At 38.3% G+C, this 24,099-nt stretch overlaps 1 protein-coding gene across 1 annotated transcript; it reads right to left on the bottom strand.

The window, feature by feature from the left end:
- Positions 1-8,637: 8,637 nt before the first annotated feature.
- On the bottom strand, positions 8,638-20,660 carry LOC127437312 (uncharacterized). The gene is made up of 6 exons (XM_051692161.1): positions 20,525-20,660; positions 19,849-19,921; positions 19,297-19,385; positions 15,852-15,938; positions 12,646-12,827; positions 8,638-11,506 (listed from the first exon to the last, which is right to left on the bottom strand). The coding sequence occupies exons 1-6, from the start codon at positions 20,658-20,660 to the stop codon at positions 10,634-10,636; spliced, it is 1,440 nt and encodes a 479-aa protein (XP_051548121.1). The 3' UTR covers positions 8,638-10,633.
- Between the last annotated feature and the right edge of the window lie 3,439 nt (positions 20,661-24,099).

Here is a 24,099-nt window from a genome sequence, read left to right as displayed (position 1 = left end):
CTATCAAATTGCTTGAAATAAGAGAGGGGGACATCTACAGGGAGAGATTGTAGCAGGTAGTTAAATTTTGGAATACAATTCATTTTAATAACATTAACCTTCCCAATCATCGATAAATATAATGATGCCACCTGCCCACATCGCTCGAAAATTAAAGGTCAAAATTAACACTAACTAAATCAGACAAATTTGCTGGGAATAAAATCCCAAATACTTAATGCCCTGTTTGGGTCATTGGAAGGCGCCCGGCTGGAAAGCCGTTACTGGACAGTACGCTGTCAGAGCCAAAGCTTTGGATTTAGACCAATTAACTTTGTATCCTGAGAACTTAGAAAAGGAATTAATAATTCTGTGGAGACAAGGCATAGATCTAGTAGGTTCTCTTGTCGAACTCGCAAAGTCTGGGAACAAGAAAATATTATGGTTCTTCCAAGAAAGCTTCCCTTTGCTCCTCGCGTGGCGCAACACAAGATCTTTATCGGATGATCTCAGAAATCTGGCCAGAATCGGTCGGGGCTTATCTCCCTCAGCAAATCTGTGAGCTGGGACTCTGTGAGCTCGCTCGATTTCCAGCTTGTGGCCTGTTATGTCGAACAGACTCGGGAAAAGCTCGTCTAGGAATTTCACCATATCTCTGTCCTCCTCATGCTCAGGAATTCCAACAATTCGAACATTATTCCTGCGGCTTCTATTCTCAAGATCTTCAAGCTTTTCAAGGAGATGTTCCAAATCAACTTTGGTCGCGGGCGGATTAACGGTTATTTCCCTCTCCGAAGATTCCAGACAATCGATTCGTCTCTCAACATCAGTCACTCTTGTAACTAACTCAGAGAATTTTATTTCCATCGCCGTAATTGATCGACGTATTACAGCGAGATCCTCCAAGTCAGCAAGAACCTTCGTCAACATCACCGACATGTTGGACAACTGACGCTGGATCACTTCTCCTGCCACGCCATCCAAATTGAGTCCCCGGTCTGTAGGCCTGTCGGGGCTTTCATCCTGAAAATGTAAGTGTCTTTTAATGTCTCCAGAGCCCGAGGATTTTGACTTCTTTGCCATGTTTTGCCACAAAGAGCAAATGAGTAACTGGGTGTATCAAATTTCAACAGATTATAACATGAAAATAATAAAAAATTTAGCAAAGTGTGCAGAGCTCATTGCTCACACGTCTGCTTCTTGCATGGTGTCCGTTATTTTGCTTTTTAATAAAAATGCATTTACTGGGTTTCATTCTCATTTACAATTCATTTAACAGACGCTTTTATCTGAAACGACTTACAAAACCAGGAACATAAGCAATTTATAAGGGTTTCGCAGAAGTTTTGTATGATGTAATAAGAAGAAAAAAAAACTGCCTGTATAATGCAGTATTAATTAATGTTTAATGTATAAAATATTAAAGATATAAATATAAAGCACGTTTGAAGCAGCTAATTTGATGCTCCAGAACTGGATTGAGTTGCAGCTTAATTTGCACAATAAAATCGAATAAATAAATGAATAAATGTGTATTTAAAAACAAAAAAATATGATTCGTCAGAGACAGAGTGGCACAACCAATCAGAATCCCCCATTTCAACTGAAGGGTGGGCATTTCCCAAAATTTGAATCCAGTAGAGTTGACATTAGCATTTTGCTAAGCTAACAACACAATACTCTACTACACACAAACATTAGGTAAAATGGTTAATTTTAGGTATCATTAACTATTTCAGCTGCATAATTACCAATGTTCTTCTCAAAACAGGAACATATTTGTGCATTTGGATAAAACTTGTGACTTATTATTTGATCCGACTGATCTGATCAGACATTTTCACACAAAATTGGATTAAAAATGCAAAATAGATTTATTACCAAAATGATAACTGGATGCCACCTGTTGAATTAAACATGCAACATGCTAAGGTCATGTGACAACAATGCAGCATAATGCTGTGTGAAACATTTATCATTGTGTATTGTTTTCTGTTTCATATACAATTTTAAGTGTGATCGAATTCCATTCCGTCATCTACTCATTTCATATTACATTGTGCAACTAGCAACGTTAAGATGTCTCTTAAAACAGAGAGATCCCAGGCAGGTCTAGAGTGGAAACATAGGCTCTTTCAAGGCAAATCAGTCTACTCGGCTGCCATCTTATGGATACAAGCGACATAAAAGTACAGCTCCTATCTACTTGAATGAGAAAACAGTAAAATCTCAGAAACGATTGGTCAAGATTAAGATGAAATAACATATTTCAAATAAGCAGTAAAATCTGATAACAATGGTATCATAAAGCTCAGATCACACTAAAAAAAAATAATAATTTCACAGTTTTTGCGCCATCTTGGGTATTCCAATTTCTCCCATTCATTTTTAAAGTTCTCTGTCTCTGGCTAAATAGTATCTGGTGGAAACAATTTGGCTCATTCAGTACATGAGCCTACAGGGAAACGGAATACACAAGGAGCGGCAGCTTTCAAACTGTACTATTTCTGTTTCTAAATGGCCGGTCTGAGTGCTGATGGCTACCTGGGAGTATCCCACCCCAGACACTCAAATATAGTTGCATAATTGGCACAGCTGTTAAGCAAAGAGGAGGAGGAACTGAAGGGAATGTGAAAATGTGGCACTTAATTAAAGGACAAGAATGGAGCAATTGGAGAAAATCAGGGACGTGCACAGACATTTTGGGGGCAGGGGCTCAAGTGGAAACTCCTTTTCTGTATCCTTTCTTTTTTTTTTTTTTTTTTTGGGCATTGTGCAGCCAAGCAACAGAATACTGAATTGCCTGAATACATCAGGGGCAGTGGTGGCTCAGTGGTTACTGCTCAGAAGGTTGGGGGTTCAAGCCCTAGCATCACCAAGATGCCACTGTTGGGCCCTTGAGCAAGGCCCTTGACCCTATTTGTTCCAGGGGTGCTGTATCATGGCTGACCCTGCACTCTGACCCCAGCTTTGCTGGGATATGTGTAAAAAAATAATTTCACTGTATATGTATAATGTGTGATAATTAATTAATGTATTGATCAAATACATTATTATTATTGCTATTATAATTACAAGTGCCACACGCATACACACACACAATAACTGATGGTGACGAGGACATAGTTTCACATTTGAGGGAGGGCTGTCTGTATCATGTAAAGATCTATCAGCATACAACAAACTAACAGAATGGATAGTTATTAGATGAGGAGCCTACGATCAAAATTATGAAGTTACTGTTTAAGGCAGGACACTTTTTTCATTCAATTTTGAGATTTTGGTCTATTTTGCTATCTCTAATGGAAAGAAAATTTCCAAAATACACATTTAGATGGTGTTTGTTTTAAGCCTACTACCCTCCGTCTGTTTGCATCTGTAGATTTCTTCTAAATTAACCAAAAAGCTAATCTGCATATTTAAACATTTCAGGGGAAAAGACTCTTGATGTAAGTCATTAACTGGGGAAGATCTGTGGTGATATGCTTTAGTTATTTTGTTTATCCTATTCACCTGCAGTGCCTTGTCAAATGTATGCAAATTAGCGCATTTTAATTAGTGAACACCTAATTTGCATATCAATGTGGTGATTGTGATGACATTATTAGACACAAATTTTACTGTATTCACCTGTAGTGTCTCCATTAATTACAGTACATTAGCTGTATGGCCATGATATATTGCCTTAGCTAAACTTTAGCTGACTTATTACATTAGCTAGTGGCTCATGAGTCATGCATGTTAGCAAGACACAAGTTAACTATATTTGTCTTTTGGCTAATTAGCTGTAAAGTCGAGGCACTGGTAGCATACTGGTAGTCTTTTGTTCATCACCACTCACCTCCACACAAGCCAAGAAAAACACAACTGGGATAGCAGCTGGGAGGGGCTGCCGCCTGCCCGTCTATATGTCTGATGTGCCGATGTGTGCTGCACTGCTGCACGGAGACACGGAGGGAGGCCATCGGAACTCGACAAAGTCTCATCTTCCGACCTGATATTTTGATTTTTTTATTCAATAAATATATTTGTTTGATAGGGAAGCTGTGCGCAAACAGGAATATATATATATATATTCATTTATAATAATAAAAAGATTTTTTTTTTAAAAAGCACCCCAGAAAAAAGGGTACTTTTTCTCGAGGAAGAAAAAGGGCAGGTGCTCAAGCCTACTTTGATGTCTATGTGTGCACGTGCCTGGAGAAAATTAAGAAGCAGGTGGACTTACATTGAGAATGAAAGATTGCATGTGGTTCCTGTAAAAAAAACTGTGGTCCGTTTCTTAACTTTACAAACATAAGCTAAAGAGATTTGACAGAAACATGGTAATTTTTTTTATTGAATTGTGCAAACAATAATTCCATGACTTAATTCAAGTTAAGTTCAATCGACAGAATTTATGACAATGTTGATTTCGACTCGACCCTCCTTTTCTCCAAAAAAAAAGCAAAAAATCAAGATTAACGTGAGGCACTTACATTGGAAGTGAATGGGGGCCAATTTTTGGAGGGTTTAAAGGCAGAAATGTGACGCTTGTAATTACATACATTCTTCTGTTAAAACTCATGTATTATTTGAGCTGTAAAGTCATTTAAATTATCGTTTTTACAGTCGTTTTAGGGTTTACAGCATTACGTTGTCATGGCAATGAAGTTGTAAAACTTTACACAGATAGATTTTTTTTCACACTAATATCATGTAAACAGTGAGTATTTTAACATTTATGGATTGGCCACATTAACTGTCATTGAAAGAAAAAAGGAGGGGCATGTCGAAAGTCAATTTTAATCTTTAACATTATGCCACAAATGCTATGGATTGAGTTTAATTTGTATTTCATCTGGAATATTCCTTTAAAGGTTCTGTAAGTGATGTAGTCTGTTCTGGAGCTTCTGCCAAACTTCAGCCGGGTTCACACTGCTGTCCGAGACAAATTTCGATTTTGCAGTTCGAGACAAATTTCGGTCATCGTAAAAGACTTCTCATGTCACAGGACAAAATTGTCTGTTTTTGATCGCATAGTGTAATATGTTCAACGATAGCCGATGTGATCAGTCTTGGCTATGATGTGTATCGTACAGTCTGACAAAACGTTGCCCAATGTGCCATGGCTTTTCCTCAAGATCCTACTAGGATTATATCGTCCAGTCTGACAAGCAACAATCGTAAATGACTGTAAAAATCTACAGTGTGCACCCATCTTAAGCCACTGAATTAGCCCCTCTTTTAAAAACCCCGCCCTACAAAGGTACCTCATCTTTAATTAACAGCTTGAGCAAATGAGACATCACGTGAAAGTAATTAGTGCATCAACTTCTCTTTAATATCAACATATACAAATGCATTTTACTTCAAAAACATGAAACTGAAAATAAACTCTCTCACATTATTCTGGTTTCTAACACAATGAGAATATTTTCTAGGCCAATAAAGTTAACCTGAGAGTTCATATTGTTAGACCTTTCCAGGGAGAGACCAACCAAAAATATATTTAAATAGGCTAATAAAAATAAAGCAACAATAAATTCCATTTGAATTTAAATATAGCTTTTCTAATGTTCTAAGCTATTAGCAGGCCTGTTGAAGATAGGTAATGATCACACTGATTGACGTCACCACCACACTGACTGAAATACAGGCATCGTTCACTGTGAGCACTGCAATGAAACCTTTTACTAGAACTTATTTTCAAATGAAACTGATCTCTGCCAAACATCACAAAATTACACCAACATGGAGCATTTCCTGAACATGTCAAAGCATAAAGACAACATTTTGTCTATACCTGATGTGTGCATACAGTGTGTGCGTGTGAATGTCACAATAATCACACTGGACAATTTAAACCAAAAGGCACCAAAACTCAGGAGGTTCTTTCTTTACCAAACTGATCACTAAATATTAAAATATAATAATTACTGCTGACAAGCATAAGCCGTCAAATATTTGAGAGTGATTTCCCAGAAAGCACATGTACGTAACCGAAACATCATCAACTGGAAAGCACCGCGTTCTCATACAATTAAATCAAAATCATTGTAAATACATCTGCTGAATGTCGCAATCTACACTGGAATCAAGCAGCGCATTGCTACGCAGCAAACCCAGATAGCTGCCATTATGATCAAGCTGTCCACATCGCTACAGTTGCTTACAGTGTAGATAGCTTTGTTGATTTTAACGGGAACTAGCTCATTTTGTCACGTTAGCATGTGCCATATGCTTCCAGTGTAGCTAGCTAGTTTTGTCGTGTTGTGACTGCCGCATGCTTCAAGTGTAGATAGCTTCCGTTATACTTAAATAAGCTAACTAGTTTTGCTGTGTTACAGCTTGTCGTTTGCTTCCAGCATAGGTAACTCCATTGACAATAGGAGCTAGCTGTTTTTTTTTTCACATTACGGTGTGCAGCATGCTTCAAATATAGGTACCTTCATTGATGAAAAGGGAGCTAGTTTTGGCTTGTTACGATGTGCCGCTTGCTTCCAGTGCAGATAGCTTCATTGATTAAACTGGAACTAGCTTATATTGTCATGTTATGACCTGCTGCTTGCTTCAATAGCTTAGTTGATTAAAAGCTAGCTAAGGTTTTTCAGTGTAGATAGCTTCACTGTTTAAAATAGGAGATAACTAGTTGTCGTGTTACGACATGCTGCATGTTTCCAGTGTAGATAGCTCTGTTAATAACGGAAGTAAGCTAGTTTTGTGGCGTTACGGCATGGCAATTGCTTCCACACCTTAGTTGATCATAATGGTACCTAGCTAGTTTTGTTGCATTACAACGTGCGGCTTACTTCCTGTATAGGTATCTCCTTTAATAATAACGGGCAAGCTAGCTTTGTTGCGTTAGGACATGCCACTTGTTTCCACAGCTCAGTTGAGTGTAAAGGGAACTAGCTAGTTTTGTCATGTTATGACATTTTGCTTGCTTCCATAGCTCAGTTGATTATAATTGGAGCAAGTTGGTTTTGAAACATTACGGCGTGCTGCTTGTTTCCAGTGCAGATAGATTTTTTGATTATAATGGGAACTAACTAGCTTTGTATTATGACGAGCCACATGCTTCCAGTGTAGATTGCTCAGTTGATTATAAAAGGAGCTAGTTTTGTCACGTTACAACGTGCCGTTTGCGAGTGATGGGAGAAACGAAGCTTTCCGAAAATTCAAATCAATTAAACCAATGGCTTCTGAAAATGATTCACTGTTTCGAAGCGCTTGAAACACAGCACACTGAGGACATCTGCAGGTCTTAGCAGGTAAATGCAGTGGGAATACTCTGGTCAAACGCAGCTATAATGACACATTGGATTCAGAATTATTTACTGCCCTGTATTTGTCATATATTTTTCTTGGTCATCTATAATATCCTGGAATAAACAGATCTGAATCTTTGCAGAATATGTAGTTCATATATATATAATTTAGCCTTTTAATGATTACTGTTTTAAAATTATTTTAAATACCAAACAATACTTGTATTTTTTTTATTCTAAAACAACACTTTGTTTTGCAAAAACTAATTTACAAATTTTTTTATGCTTACACAAATGCAATAAACATTTGAAAATGAGACATCTGGGTAATAATTTACACTCAGTCAGTATGGGATTTGAACTTAAACATACAGTCCGGTTATTAGGTGAGTTTGTTAGCCTCTACACTATGCAGCATTTGTAACACTAGAACATTGGGTTTCACTGTGGAATCAATGCCCTCTGGTATCCAACACTGAAACATTTAGAAACAGTATTATGTAACAAAGCCTCATTTGCTAAAATCACATGACTTGGCCAGTTTGCTACATGCTCCGAAGCATTGGTTTGAAATAAATTATTTGTAAAGGTTTCGAGGCTTCATGAAGCAGTGTTTCGAAAGTGGCCATCACTACCATTTGCTTCCATGCTCAGTTGATGACAAGCTAGCTAGTCGTCGAGTTACAACGTGCCGCTTGCTTCCAGTATAGGTGGCTCCATTGATGATAACGGAAGCTAGCTAGTTTTATCATGTTACAACGTGCCGCATGCTTCCAATGTACACCGATCAGCCACAACATTAAAACCACCTGCCCAATATTGTGTAAGTCCCCCTCGTGCCGCCAAAACAGCGCCAACCCGCATCTCAGAATAGCATTCTGAGATTATATTCTTCTCACCAAAATTGTACAGAATTACAGAAATACTCAAACCAGCCCGTTTGGTACCAACAATCATGCCACGGTCCAAATTATTGAGATCACATTTTTCCCCATTCTCCTGACCCGTATCTGCATGATTTTATGCATTTCACTGCTGCCACATGATTGGCTGATTAGATAATCGCATGGATGATTGTTGGTGCCAGACGGGCTGATTTGAGTATTTCTGTATCTGCTGATCTCCTGGGATTTTCAAACACAACAGTCTCTAGAATTTACTCAGAATGGTGCCAAAAACAAAAAACATCCAGTGGGCACCAGTTCTATGGATGGAAACACCTTATTGGTGAGAGAGGTCAACAGAGAATGGCCAGACTGGTTCGAACTGACAAAGTCTACGGTAACTCAGATAACCACTCTGTACAATTGTGGTGAGAAGAATATAATCTCAGAATGCTATTCTTATGAGATGAGGGTTGGCGCTGTTTTGGCGGCACGAAGGGGACCTACACAATATTAGGCAGGTGGTTTTAATGTTGTGGCTGATCGGTGTAGATAGCTCAGTTGATTATAACAGGAGCTAGTTAGTTTTGTCGCATTAGGATGTGCCACTTGCTTCTAATATAGATAGCTCAACTGATGATTTATGGGAGCTAGCTAGTTGTCACACGACAACGTGCTGCTTGCTTCCATAGCTCAGTTAATTATAACGGGAGCTAGCTAATTGTTGCGTTATGATGCGTCACTTGCTTCCAAAGAGTAGCACCGTTGATTATACATGGAGCAAGCTAGTATTGATCCGTTACAACATGCTGCTTGCTTCCAGTGCAGATAGCTTGTTGATTATAACTGGAAAGCTAGCTACTTTTACTGCGTTCCGATGTGCCGCTTGCTTCCAATTTAGGTAGCTCCATTAATGATAATGGGAGCAAGATAGTTTTGTTGTGTTGCAACATGGCACTTAATTCTAGTGTAGACAGGCTTGTTGATTATAATGGAAGCAATCTAGTTGTCACATTATGACATGTCGCTTGCATCCAGTGTAGACAGCTTCATTGATTAGAACTGGAGCCATCTAGTTTTGTCGCGTTACAACATGCTGCTTGCTTCCAGTGTAGAATAGGTGGAACATACAACAATGAACATCTAAATGACATATTGCAGGTGAGCTACTGCTCGAAAAATGACATCAAAATGAAAACACGCATCCAATAGATGTCTCGGTGATATGTGTGCTATCAGGGTTCATACATTTTTCTAAATGGCTAAATCAAAATACAATAGAAACCATGTACAACAATCATCATAAGTAAGCATAAACATTATCGTAATCAAAAATAATTTGATATATCACTGCACAACATTAAATCAAACTAAGCCACATGTCAGCAAAATGAAATGTTTTACTTGCGCATTTCCTTGTAGTTAGTGCAATATCAAACCTTTGCCTTTGAGCATTGCTCCACAATTCAGTTTAAACCTGAAAAGTATGCTTTGGTTTTCCGTTGGCCGTTTACTCTACAGCACAGCGAACAAGACATACAATTTGTCATCAGCACATCATTGTACTGAGCATGCATCATGTGCGTACACGCTCATGGTCAGCAGAGTATACTGCGAGGACTAGAACACGCAACTGTGCGAAAGACCTAGTAGCAGGCGAAAAACAAAACATAGCCTATGCTTAAATAATCTAAATACCAACCCTTCCTAAAAACGTAAAAAGTGGGCCAATATCAATGCTTACACGATCACAAAATTCAAATTTTTTCAAGCACATAAATGAATATTTAACCAAATATGCTGTATATTACATTGGAAATGACACTTAATGAAATGACTCCTCACAGAGGACTACTCTTATTGTGCATCTTTTCGAAATATATGACCCTTGTTACACGCAGAGAAATATCAACCAATTGTCCAATGAATAATGAAGCCAACAAAGTTTGTGCTTAGTAATAACAGATGCCATGACTAGTCATGTTCAAACCTTAAAGGAATAGTTTACACAAAAAATGTAATTCTAAAGAATTTTCATTGCTGGGTGAACTATTGCTTTAATCTGTTATGAATATGTCTGAACTTTTTAGTTATTAGTATTCCAGTGTGACGTTTCAGTCTCAATATAAATGTTTTGCAGTCATACATGACATCGTTTGGACTCCTGAGCGCTCCCAAAAAATTCTCCCTCAACATAAACCTGCAAAGCATGGCTATGTACCCACACGAAGAACAATAATTAGGAGATATATTCCCGGACACATCCCATTGTTTAGCAGCTGCACAAAGTATATTTGTTTTTTGTTTAGCCTGAGACAAATCAAATGACCCAAATTCTCAGGCTTTGTTTTCTAAAATGGCCACTCAACAACTTCAGAAAATGTTCACAGTTAGTACTCACACCATGACATCCAGCTCAGTTACAACACAAATAAAAGCTGCCTTTCACTATTAACAGAGGAAATAATGTACAAAATAAAAGCACAAAACAAAAACAAAAACTTTCCCGGGGAGGTTCTATCAGGTCCAGGCCACTTTGCGGGAGATTGCCTGTTTAAAACCTTCCGGGTCCACATTCCCGCCTGGTCTCAGGGCTTTCTCAAGACTCACCAGAACGTTCTGATGGGACTCGCGAATATTGACAGGGTGTTTGGCTCTGAGCAACTCATAGGCGGCGATTAGTCTCATATTTTGCTTGACCATGAGGTACTGAATAATGCAAGTGGGGGCAAGGGAAAACCCGTCACGACAATGGACCAAAACACGCTTCCTCTTCTCCATTGAAGCATCGATGCACTCGTTGATGTCTTCGAAGCAGCGATGTTTGAGGGCTAGCCCTTCCTGGACGGAGTCCGGGAGATCACTCATGTCCACTTTGAGACGAGACCAAGTGTGCTTTACCCCCCTTGAGCAAGTGCAAGGAATAAGTCTCAAACATGTTTCCCCAGGCAGGCTGCTCATGTCGATGATGCTGTCGATGTTATTGCGGCACAACGTACGTCCGCTATAAGCCGCATTTAGGTTTCCCACGTAAATATAGTCTGTAACCTTGGAAATGACTGGATCGGAGTACTGGAAGTGCTCAGAGACACTCTGCTTAGGCTCTGGTGTCTCGGGCCCCGTCTTGGCACTGCCAGGAACGGCTCTGCGACTATAGTTGTGTATTTTCTTGGATCCGGAGCGGGAAGGTGGGTTGGAGTCGGACTCGGAGCTGCTGTTCCATGGAGGGGAGAAGAGAGAGAAGCGACTGGAGGACTTGCTCTTGGTGAGGTGCTCCACTGGACTGGAGAGCCCAGAGCTTGAGGTGGTGGTGGAGCCAGAGGCGCAAAAGAGAGATGCCCTCTCCAGGGAACCTGTACTGCTGGCTGCCCCGGCACTATGGGCCTGCTCCATCTGACAGAAACAAACATACAGATTTTCTATGATGCTTTATTTAGTCAAAATTTGAGGCAACATCACATTTCCCTAACAGAAAGTCCAGCTTAAACCAGCCTAAGGAGGTTTTCTGGTCTTTGCTTGTCTCCTAACCTAGCCAAGAAGGTGTTCAGCTGGTAAGACGACAAGTCCCCAAATTAGAGGTAGACCGATATATCGGTTTTACCGATTAATCAATACCGATAGTTGATTTTTGTGACTATCAGTTATCTGAAAAAAATATAATGACTATATATATATATATATATATATATATATATATATATATATATATATACACACACACACACACACTGTATATATAAGATGGTTGACCATTTCTTTTCCTTTTTGCCCCTATTTTTTTATTTTTTTTTATTACTCATCGATAAACCTCATCTGGTGAAAAAAATAATAATAATAATAAACAATAATAATAATAATAATAATAATAATAATATATATATATATATATATATATATACATACACACATACACACACACAAACAAAACTCTTCATCTGGTGAATCTAAGTCTATAAAAGGCTTAATTTGGTAAATACTCACAAACAGAGCATTGTAACAGTGCCAAATCTCTGTATTTTCAAAATAAGAGTCACAGGTGTATTTTGAGCTTGTTTAAAGTAAAAAGTCCCACATTATGCACCAAATCTTCATTTCTCTGGTTATTATTGGGATTTTGCTTGCACAAAAAAAAATGTTTTTGGGATTTTATTCATTTTGCAGTCTCAATGGCTGTACCCTTCATAGTAGGGAAAGAATAAGATATGTTTTATTATATAGATTGATTTAAAATAAAAAATAAAAAATTGTATCAGAAAAAGCCACTATTGGTCAACCTCTACCCCAAACCCCCTACAAAACCATCAAAGTAGGTTTAGGGTCAACACTAACCCCATTTGACCAGTGGAAGCCAACCTGGTAGCCAGCTGAGGTCAGCACACCAACAGAAAATATTGCAATACTAAATGGTTACAAATATAATTAATGCTGACAATGGATAAAATAATCGGCAAAAGCAAGAAATGTCCTTGACTTCTGGACCTCTTCACTCACTGCTTGTTAAATCCAGAAAACTAGGTACAACTTCCCCTTACCTGAGCTTTGAGGTTGTTCTTCCATTCCTGTGTCTCCAGAGCTTTGAAGCGTCCATTGCTGTCAGAGGACACAGAGAGACACAGACGCCGGTGGGTCCTGGGGGGCAGCTGGGGGGTCAGGGCCATGGCAAGCGGCCGGGGGTCAGGCTGCTCGTTCCTACTCATTAGATCTGGGCAGGAGCCTTAGACACACATTAGACACAGTAAAGGCTGGTTTATACGTATGCGTCAAACCTTCGCTGTAGGCTCCACGTAGTGGCCAATGGGGTGGTATGCATTTATAGCTCTGTGTTGGTGTGTCTGCATCGTTCTATGGGTTCATGGTTCACGTTTATACATTTCATGAATAAACAAAAGCGATGTAATTTGTAATCATCAGATTTAAAAGCTACTGGCTTGACCAACACAAAACAGGCATTATTTTAAAGATTGGAAGCTGGACTTTACAATGCATATAGGCAGTAGAACCAACTTTTAACAGGTGCTTTTTAATTTGCTGACAAATTAGACATGCTCCGTTTTATTTCTTATGAAAAATGATTATTGTCTTTACATCATACTGTCAAACATAAGGTCAACTCAAAACATCAGACAGATCGGAAAGTTCTCGAGAAGAATACAACAAATACAATGGTCCTGAGTCTAAATACAATGCATAGATCTTAAATTAATCTTGGTGAAAATACGATGCTACCTCAAAAATCTGTTTAATCATCCTGGGGACCATCTCTGGTTACAAAGCGGACCAATCACAGCTGTTGTGGTCTGCATTGATGCATCGTGTGGTTACATTTTTGGAGAGGGGTATGTAGCCTACGCCGTAGGTTTGACGCAGAAGTATAAATCGGCCTTCAGATTTATGAATAACACCTCAGTGAAGGCCTATTCAGACTGGAGGAAATCAACAGCAAATATTTTAATTTTTTTCCCCAAAAAAAAACAAAAAAACAACTTCACAGCAAGCACACGCAAATTGCCTTTAGCCTCTGAGAGTTAACACACCGGGACGAAAACACACTCATTCTCATGCTTTATGCCAGTTTATGTTCAAAATACAACCCATCTGACAATTCAGATTTTACTTGCTTTAATTTGCTTGGGTCTATAGGGAAACATTTGTACTTTTCTGAAAATTCACGGTGAAAATTTAAAGTGTAAATAGGCCTTTAAACAAGAATTAAGACTTAAGACAATTAGACAGCTGTTTTCAGTCAAAAACAGGTATACATTGTAGTTAGCGGGGGGGGGGGAGTGTTAAAGTTTTAGTTTTGGTTCAGTAAATGAAATGAAGATGAGTTTACGAAGTTAGTGTTTTTTTCCCACTTCAATTCATCTCAGCCATTTTGAAAATTAGTTTTCATGCAAACGCATATTTCACTACTGTACAGTGACCACACTGACAGAGCTTCTCCGTGCATGGCGTACACATCCAAATAATTGATAATGAAATTTGTGTTGATTCATTTCATTATCGATTATTATTGATTTTATAGGTTAATTGTTGCAGCACTTGAACAATCCCAATTCAGTATACAAATAAATGCAAAAAAGAAGACCACAGTTAGATCACAATTAAGTATGCAAATTAAAATGCTGTCATTACTGTTGGTAAGTTCAAGTTCAAAATTTATGAACTTTTAGTACTAAAATTAAAGTTGAAAAAAAAAAAAAAAAAAAGGAATGTTATGAAAACTGAACAGAATATTTGTGTCCCCTTAAGCAAAGCAAGAGTTGCTACTCAGGAAAATCAGAAAGATTCCTGTGTGCTGCTCGTCATTTGAACAGTCATCCAAATAGGAAATATAATTCCAGAATTTAATGGAAACAGAGACTTCTCTGATTGGTGCATCTCACTTTAGGATTATGGGTAGCGTAGTACTTCACCAGTAATTCAGCAATTAAATACGATTTTATAAAGTAGTTTTATTTCTCTATTTATATAATAGTTTACATTTACATTTTACATTTATGCATTTGGCAGACGCTTTTATCCAAAGCAACTTACAGTGCCCTTATTACAGGGACAATCCCCCTGGAGCAACCTGGAGTTAAGTGCCTTGCTCAAGGACACAATGGTGGTGGCTGTAGGGATTGAACCAACAACCTTTTGCTTACCAGTTCAGTGCTTTAGTCCACTACACCACTCCACAAGTTTAAACTAATGATACATTCTTGTCCGCAATAAATGTCAATTACCAATTTAAATCAGCTTTTGTTCTGGTTACTTTTGCAGACTGAAGATTCATAATCGGCCATTTTTACATGTTGGTTTAAACTTAAGAGGTTAGCAGGTCTAACAAACTGATCGTTGCAGCCAAGTACATTCTAAAAACTCCCAATGCAAAAGAGTCTCACTCCAGCCATGGCCCTCAGTGGTCAACAGGCTGATGAAAAACTGTTCTTTAGGTTTTCCCTATAAAGCACCAGTCTGTCTGTCAGTGAGTGTGATTCAATGAGGACCCTCATTAATGGAGCTGAGAGTGTGTTTGATCTACAGCAACACGACTCAGGCATTAATACTCCCACATATCTCACTTTAGAGAGCCATTCCAGCATTTTACACTTCAGCTGATTGACTATGCGCATGTTTGTTAACACAACGCAACACTAGGCAGCAGTTGTAACAATTTCAAGCTGGATATTCGTCCAGCTGCGACTGAATTTAAAGGAGCTGATCACCACAATCAGCTGGTGGTGTAATATACTTAATAAAATGGGTAATTGACAGAGACACAGATGAAACAGAAAAAAAATAAGCTATGCATTGGCACAAAGCCATTCAGACTTATGAAATAGTCAATTGAGAGTTTAGCCATTTAAAAACAGTCCTAATAAGTTCTTCATTTTAAGTTTGTTTTTACAAGCATACATAACTTGTACCCCAAATTCTCACAATGAAAAACGCAAAAAAGATCTATTTGTATTTTTCTTTAAATGTGTTTTTTTTAATTACTCCAGATTTTATCATATTTATTTTAATATAAAATGTTAAAAAAAAAAAAAAATTATATATATATATATATATATATATATATATATATATATATATATAGCCAGGTTGAGAGTACATTTTAATAACTACAAACTTAAGAGGCAAGTAAATATTTGTCAAGCTGTGACATATGATACTGTATATGAATGTAAACAACACGCAAAATGCAATATGCTAAACAATCAAAACATACACACTGCAGCAGGGCACTTACCAGTGGCACATGCTGAATGAGAAATAGGCTGGAGCTGCAAACGATTGCGAATCTTGAGAGAGTTGAGCAGATTTTTTGCAATCATGCCTGAATTAAACAAAGAATTAAATGAATAAATAATAGTAAATAGCTGATGTTAACCATACCCAGGTTGGATCATGATTTTTTTATCATCAAGCATTATGCTAATATTTGAATATTTGTAGATTTAGCTTAAACTCCTAGTCTAAGATCAATACAATTTCATTTATTAATTCATATAATTTACAAGTAGTAGTATTTTTGTGTAATGGACAGTAATCATCTTACATGTTCAGTAATTAGTAGCAAGGTGGTAAATAAAACTGTTTTTGCAAATAATTGTCACACATCTACAGCTCATTATGATAAGATGCAAGTCTTTATGCTGTACTGTGAAAACTGTTTTGTAATAAGTTCTCCTCAGTCATCAAGTATGCATCATTATATTAATAAGGTATCCAGATGTCAGGTGAGAATAGTCTTATTCATCTTAAGTTCGCCAGAATCTAAGGTTCTAATTGATTCACTTTGAGCAATCAATACTAAATTTTACATTTACATCCATATGTTTTTTTTATTTTATTTTTTTATCTTAAAATGTGAATCCTGCATTTACAAGGCACATAGTTTGTTGTTTAGTGTGAAAAGAGCTGAAAGGAACACAATAATTATTAGTTAAGAATTAAATTATTAGTACAGGCTATTAAGTTGTTCAAAAATAGATTAAAAAAACAATCAAGTCACACATAATTATAGAACTGCACGATTCTGGATAAATTGAGAATCAAGATTTTTTTGCTTAGAATAAAGATAGTGATTTGTAGTGATTTACAAAACTGGACATAAGGGTAATAAACAAAGTAACATGTAATTTACTAGAGGTTCTGACTAAATGTTCTCTGCTTCAATCTATGCAAAGATGCAATAAAGTTGTAAATCAAATATATACATTTTAAATGTCCTAAGTCCACAAGAGGGCGCAACAAATACATTATAAACCAAACAGCACCTTGTGATTATTGAAAAAAAAGAAAAAAAAAAAAAAAGGGATTTCAACTGTAAAAAGCAAAACGAGCAGAAAAAAGCTTCATTAACAGTTCTATATTAACTTGGTGTTGTGCTGGTAAGCAAATATGCAATAAAACACATTTATAAAACACATTTTATTTATTTTTTTATAAATATTAACAATTCAAATTAAAACAATGAGGCCTTCAGTGTTTCTCTTGTAAATCTTGCTTCAAGCTTGAAAAGGAATTATTCAAGAGCCAGTTATTAAATAGAGAACACAGTAAACAGTGCTTTACGTTTTTCAGCAAAAGTAGCAAATAATGGGGCCTGGGTAGCACAGCGAGTATTGACGCCGACTACCACGAGTTCGAATCCAGGGCGTGCTGAGTGACTCCGACCAGGTCTCTTAAGCAACCAAATTGGCCCGGTTGCTAGGGAGGGTAGAGTCACATGGGGTAACCCCCTCGTGGTCGTGATTAGTGGTTCTCACTCTCAGTGGGGTGTGTGGTAATTTGTGCATGGATCACGGAGAGTAGCATGAGCCTCCACATGCTGTGAGTCTCCACGGTGTCATGCACAATGAGCCACGTGAAAAGATGCGCGGTTTGACGGTCTCAGAAGCAAAGGCAACTGAGACTTGTCCTCTGCCACCCGGATTGAGGCGAGTAACCGCACCACCACGAGGACCTACTAAGTAGTGGGAATTGGGCATTCCAAATTGGGGAGAAAAAAGGGGATACAAAATATTTAAATTAAAAAAAGTAGCAATTAAACATTAAAAAAATTATAATATAAAACATTAAAAAAAAGTAATTTAATGCTAAATGAAACTACTTAAATATTTGACACTCTTTACTCTGTTTATCAGATTACTGATTATTAGATATACACTGCCTTGACAAAAAAAAAAAAGTCTCCATTTGGATTTAAATAAGCAGATACTTAAGAGCCTATGATTGGATCATTATTGCAGAGATTAATGTTTCAGCTGGCAAAAATTATTTTAACCCTAACTGATGCAGTGTGTAGCTTCTCAATCTTTAAACAATCATGTCGGAAGAGGTATCTCGTGGTCGTGGAAAAGATACTGTATTTCAGAAGGGGCAAATTATTGGCCTGCATCAAGCAAAGAAAACAACTAAGGGGAATGCTGAAATCACTGGAATTGGGTTAAGAACTGTCCAGCGCATTATTAAAACCTGGAAGGATAGTGGGGAGCCGTCAGCTTCACTGAAGAAATGTGGTCGGAAAAGAATCTTGAATGATCTTGATCGGAGATCACTAAAACGTTTGGTGAAGTCACATTGTAAAAAATCAACAGTAGAGCTCACAGCTACGTTTAATATTGAAAGTAAGAGCATTTCCACACACAGAGTACAACGAGAATTTACAGGATTGGGACTAAACAGCTGTTGTTAGTGAGGCTAAACGGAAAAAATTACTTCAATTTTCTAGGGAGCATAAAGATTGGACTGTGGGAGGGGGCCTGGGTAGCTCAGTGGTAAAAGACGCTGGCTACCACCCCTGGAGTTCGCTAGTTCGAATCCCAGGGCATGCTGAGTGACTCCAGCCAGGTCTCCTAAGCAACCAAATTGGCCCGGTTGCTAGGGAGGTTAGAGTCACATGGGATAAACTCCTTGTCATTGCTATAATGTGGTTTGTTCTTGGTGGGGTGCATGGTGAGGTGAGCGTGGATGCCACGGTGGATGGTGTGAAGCCTCCACAAGCGCTATGTCTCCGTGGCAACACGCTCAACAAGCCACGTAATAAGATGCGCGGGTTGATGGTCTCAGACGCGGAGGCAGCTGGGATTCGTCCTCCGCCACCCGGACTGAGGCGAATCACTACACAACCATGAGGACTTAAAAGCGCATTGGGAATTGGGCATTCCAAATTGGGTGAAAAAGGGCAAAAATCCACACACACACAAAAAAAAAGGTCATGTGGATTTACCCTATTCCAAAGTGATGCGTGCATCAGGTTAAGAAGGGGAGCACCCATCATTCATAGTGTTTTGATCTAGGGTTGCTTTATTGGTCAGGTCTAAGCTCAGCAACGTTATGCGGCAATAAAATGAAATCAGCTGAGTACCTGAATGTACTGTGATTAAGGTTTCTCATTTTTATCAATTCACACAACCTTATTTGTCAATGACCTTTCCATGACTTTCAAGTAGTTTGTGATGGACAAAGATTTCAAAAAAATAATTTTATAGAGACTGTATTCTAAAACAGCTATTTCTAGCCAAAAATATTTTTTAGAGCTAAGCATTTCTAGAAAAAGAAAAAAATCTAATGAATTTGTCACAAAACCACAATTTGAAAATTCTCTGATTTGTCCATGTTGCCAATTACCTGGGAATCTTGAATAGACTGGAGAACGAGAAACATATGTCTGAGAAGACACATCTCACCATTTTGTTTGGAATGCTCTTTCTTATCCAGCTGATGATGTGCACTGAAGTCTTTGCTCCATTTCTCCAGGGTCTCCATCGTCCACCCCCTGTAAAGAATGAGAAGAATACATAACTAATCATATTGATCACAATATCAGTGCATGCATATGTTGTTGAGGTATCTGTGTCTGCAGTGAGAGAGGAGAGGACAAACACCCCCGCACTGATGCATTCCAGGACTTAAGTCTCTGAACAGCCACTGTTACAGAAATGCATGAGGTGATTTCACGATAAAATGCTGCTTTCATGCAGTGGATTACAGAAACGCTAATACAAACGCAGTGAATGACTCGGATAAAATCATCGCTGCGTTAATAAATGAGCGTTTATGTCTCGTATGTGTCTGTTCAGCACCATTATCCACCGGTGGTAATGTAGATGGGTTTTCTGTGTCAATGCACGTACGCGTTTCAAATCGCCAAAATGTAACGACCATAAAATATATATACAGTAAAACTATAAAAATTGTAGCCAGAAAACACACGAAAAGAATAATGTTTAAACACAAACCCCAGCCATTCATCTTTGCAGCGCTCAGCTGAATGAAGCTCACATGGAGAAATGACGCCACGGGAGCGACGAGCTACGCATGATGGGAAATGTAGTCCATATGCGCAGCCTGTTTTGCTAATGTGAGGCGTACTATGTTAATGTTGGCTAAGGCTACTGATTACTCTTGAAGTACATAAGTTTACTTGAAATGAAAATAAATAAGTTATCCCACAGATCACGTTGATAATTAGTCTTAAATAATATTGCCTGTTTGTTGTATTCTAATGTGTTTGGTTAATTGTTTGAGCACAAACATGTAGCTTTTTTCTATTTCTTCTTCTTCTTTATAACCATTGTATAAATGGAATTTGGTTATACCATGGCACTGTATAGTGACCGAATCATTTGGCAACAGGTCTACTTGGCAGTATGGGAAAGTTCTGAAACCCAGTCTCATGAGAGTTGGTGAAATCATAAGAAATTGCATGAGCTGGCCCTTTTTTTGAGAGTTTTGTTACTAGTCAATCTGTTCCCAGTTGGTCTTTGTTATCCTTTTTCTAGTTTATGTTTTGGGAGGGGGTAGGGGAGTCTTGGGGCTTCAATCAAGTTTTCCTTGAAATGGAATGAGTTTATATTAGCCTGTGCATTGGAGGACTTCCTTTGTCCCAGCCCGAAGTCAATGATACTCCCTCACCGGCAGTGGATCTGGCTGTTTCCGCTGCCATACGGCAGGAGGCGGCGGCCATTCCTACTGCGGTGTTGACTGTCCAGAGGAGAAGGGAGCACAGTAAGTTTCCTGATCCCCAGTCGCTGCCAAAGCTCCCGGCCATGGTGACGAACGGTGGATATATTCGGTAGCTTTTTTTGACCAAGACTTCTAGTCAGAAATTGACTTAAACCAATCGAGTAGAAAATGACAACTAGCCCCAGTTTCCCTTTTACCGTAGTTCTGAATAATTACCATTCATACTGCATGAAACAATTGTATTCCAAGTTACTTCAAAGAATACCATGGTATTGCCATGGTACACTGTCTAAAAACAAGGTACTTTTCATTTTGACTCATAACCCCATTCCAGTAAAGCTCTAGGCTAAAGAAGCCAAAATTCCCAGTTGAATCTCTTTAAACATTTCTTCAAATATCCATTTATTCAAATCTCTTACCTTCAGATATGTTGTTGCTGTTGCAGATGGCTTGTTTTCTGCCCTCAGGACAAGCAGAGCACACAATCACTTGTCTGCTCTGAAACACACTTTCTCATACTGCACTGTGGAATTGAACAGCTCTGTACAGGTGGCTGCTAGTATCCAAGAAACCCCTCTGGACAGTGATGTCACATGATTCTCTTTAGTAGCAATACTACACTAGTAATTTACAGCAAGTGTCCTCCAAGGTCCTTTCAAGTACAACTACATATTATTGTTCAAAATAGAAACAAACCATCCAAAATGTACTGTAGGCTTACTGTAATTTGAGAGTTAGGTGTCCATAAAGATTGTGAGCAATGAGCAAATGATGAACCCCCAAGAATGCAGGATTAAGATGTGGACTAGGACCAGTGGGTGGTATAATGCTTTATTTGCATAACAAAGGGATGGTTGATGCTCCTATGCCATTCAATTGCAGACAAGATCTGAATTACTTATGACCTGATTCTCTCATCTGCTTAAGTCTGGCCATACACTCTGTTTCAGAGGTGGGGTTTCCTGACCACAAAGACAAGATTTCAATTAGAGACAAGCAAATGAGAATATGGGTTTTGTAATTGTGCTTAGGACTGAATCATTAATAACAGGAGTCGTCACATCTTTATTCCCGTTTATGGTCGTGTTAAAATACTTTCTCATATCCCCTCTTAATATGCAGAGACAGCTATAAGTTAACCATTTAGAGGTGGATTTGCCAAAAAGTGTTAACACTGTGGCAGCATCTGTGGCGTGCTGTTGACACAACATGATCACGGGAAATGGACATATTGCTTCTGAATGTTTATGTACCCTGAAATCGACCATTCCGCCAAATGATTGTCAAGTACCTCAATTGAAATGTGTTTACCTTTCCCTATGGTGTTGATGAAAAAAATCTCAGAGACATGGGTTCTGGTTCCGTGAACACCAGGGAGTTATCGCGTTAACATAAACAATGAGTGTGATTGAGAGGTTGCATTTTTGCTCTAAGATTACATTTTTACTCCACTGATGGTTTGGGGTTATAGTTAATAAAATACAGTATGCATTCCTGTTGACTGTATTACAACCAAACTCACATTTGGTGCCACTCTGTGGACATTTCACCAAAAGAGCACTTCCAGCTTCGGCCACTGGGGGCAGTGGTTCTTATTTTGGTAGTGCAGAAATTTCGATCCTCTGTCGCTGAATTCACAGTGTGATCAGACAGGTTGACAATACTTTTGACTCATCCATCAGTTCAAAACAAGCAAAAATCATGTTAGCAGTCCAGCACTTACTGGAATGTAAGTCTAAGGGGCAAGGAATTTCAGAGAGCAGAAAGATCTTTCTTGTAATTTTTTGATTATGTGTGAAGGCCAGGTTATCGTTCATTTTTCCACATGCCGCTCAATGTTGTGAGCAGTCGAGCACTCAGCCTTGCAATGTATACTCTTTTGACCGTCAGCCGATGCAGATACTCAATAAACATGCGCAGACGAAGCACACAGATATGAATTGTCCATATGTCCTGAAAAATAAGACCGCAAACCAACAATCCGCATATACTGTGCTGATAAGGAAAATTTGTGTCACATGCAGTCTGCGAGAGATGTAGCGGCACAAAAAAATCAAAACATACTTTGGCCATTAGTGACATAATTCCTGTCGGATCCTTCCCCTGCTGGAAAGCTTTAGCTAGTAGCTGTGTTTTGGAACATGGTAGCTGGTTCAAACTGGTCCGAAGCTGCTTCAAGCTGGTCATGAGCTGGTCCAAGTTTGTCATGAGCTCATGACCAGCTAGAAACACAGCTACCATGTTCCAAAACACAGCTACCAGCTGATGATGGATTTTCCACTTTATGTAAAAAATCCTTTTCTGGTATCATTTATCATGTATCATTTAAAAGTTAACTGTAGGACTTTCGATTTAACAGGTTAATTCAGTGTGATAACACAACTAATCATGTCACCCAGACCGTAATACCGAATATTCCTACCAATTCAAGCTTGAAGTACCACCTGTTTTCAGCAGGGGGTAGTAAGCAAAATTCCAGCTGTATAAGCAACGCACAGATGTACAGAGAAAAACTAAACTCAGGCTTGCTTGACACTACAGACAGCACAAGATGAGGACGTGTTCTTGTGTTCAAACATAGCTGGACAGAGCACAATTCCGAATGCAGGGATCTTGAGACATGTATTTCTAAGTATACATAGACCTAAAGGGCCGGGTATACTCTGTTTTTCCACAGGTGGACCGCATTGCCTTTCAAAGCATGCTCTTTTGACCACGAGCGAATACGAACACGTTCAACGCATGCGCACTATGACTATGCACATAGATTACGAATGTCCACATGTCGAGAAAATCTGGGCCGCATGCGATCAGTTCGCGCAGACTGTGCTAATGATCAAATTTGCGACACTCGTACTGTGCGCGGAAGAATCAGCAACGTGGATGACTGAAGTATACTTTGGTCTTAAAAACTTTGGCCTTTATGATGCGATGTAACCAAAGTGAGATGTTTCAAATGCGTCCGTCAGACCTTTGTTCATTGACACTTCCGAAAAGTCCATATAATAAATCTATCTCGGACAAATTGACGAATTCAAATGCAAAATCGATTGTAGTGGATAGGCTTATGTTCAATAATATGGAAATAAACAATATATTGCTTTCTAAAGAAACTTTTTGAATTGTCTTATGAATGCTGTACTTGTCTTCCACAATAATGTAATGCATTTTAATTATCTGAATTATTATTTTTATAATACATATTTATAATTGTTTAAATATAACTATACTTATTCAGTCTTTATAATTTATATTGAATTATTGTTATCCGAGGGCCTTTCTCAGCAAATATTTATGTATGCAATTAATTAATCTGCATATCATGTAATTCATAATTGTAATCGATTGACAGCCCTAGTTAACAGGTTTTATGGCTTTTAATTGTCATGACAAAACTTTGCACAGACAATGTTAGTGAATGATTTTATAACACTATAGTCTCTAGTTAACATGTATAATGTTTAATTCTTGTGACTATATATACAAAACAGTATGTATTTTATACACCTTGCCCCATAGACTTC

The sequence above is a fragment of the Myxocyprinus asiaticus genome, chromosome 48 (genome assembly GCF_019703515.2).
Source record: "Myxocyprinus asiaticus isolate MX2 ecotype Aquarium Trade chromosome 48, UBuf_Myxa_2, whole genome shotgun sequence".
Classification (NCBI taxonomy): Eukaryota; Metazoa; Chordata; class Actinopteri; order Cypriniformes; family Catostomidae; genus Myxocyprinus; species Myxocyprinus asiaticus.
This window is presented reverse-complemented; position numbering and strand designations above follow the sequence as displayed.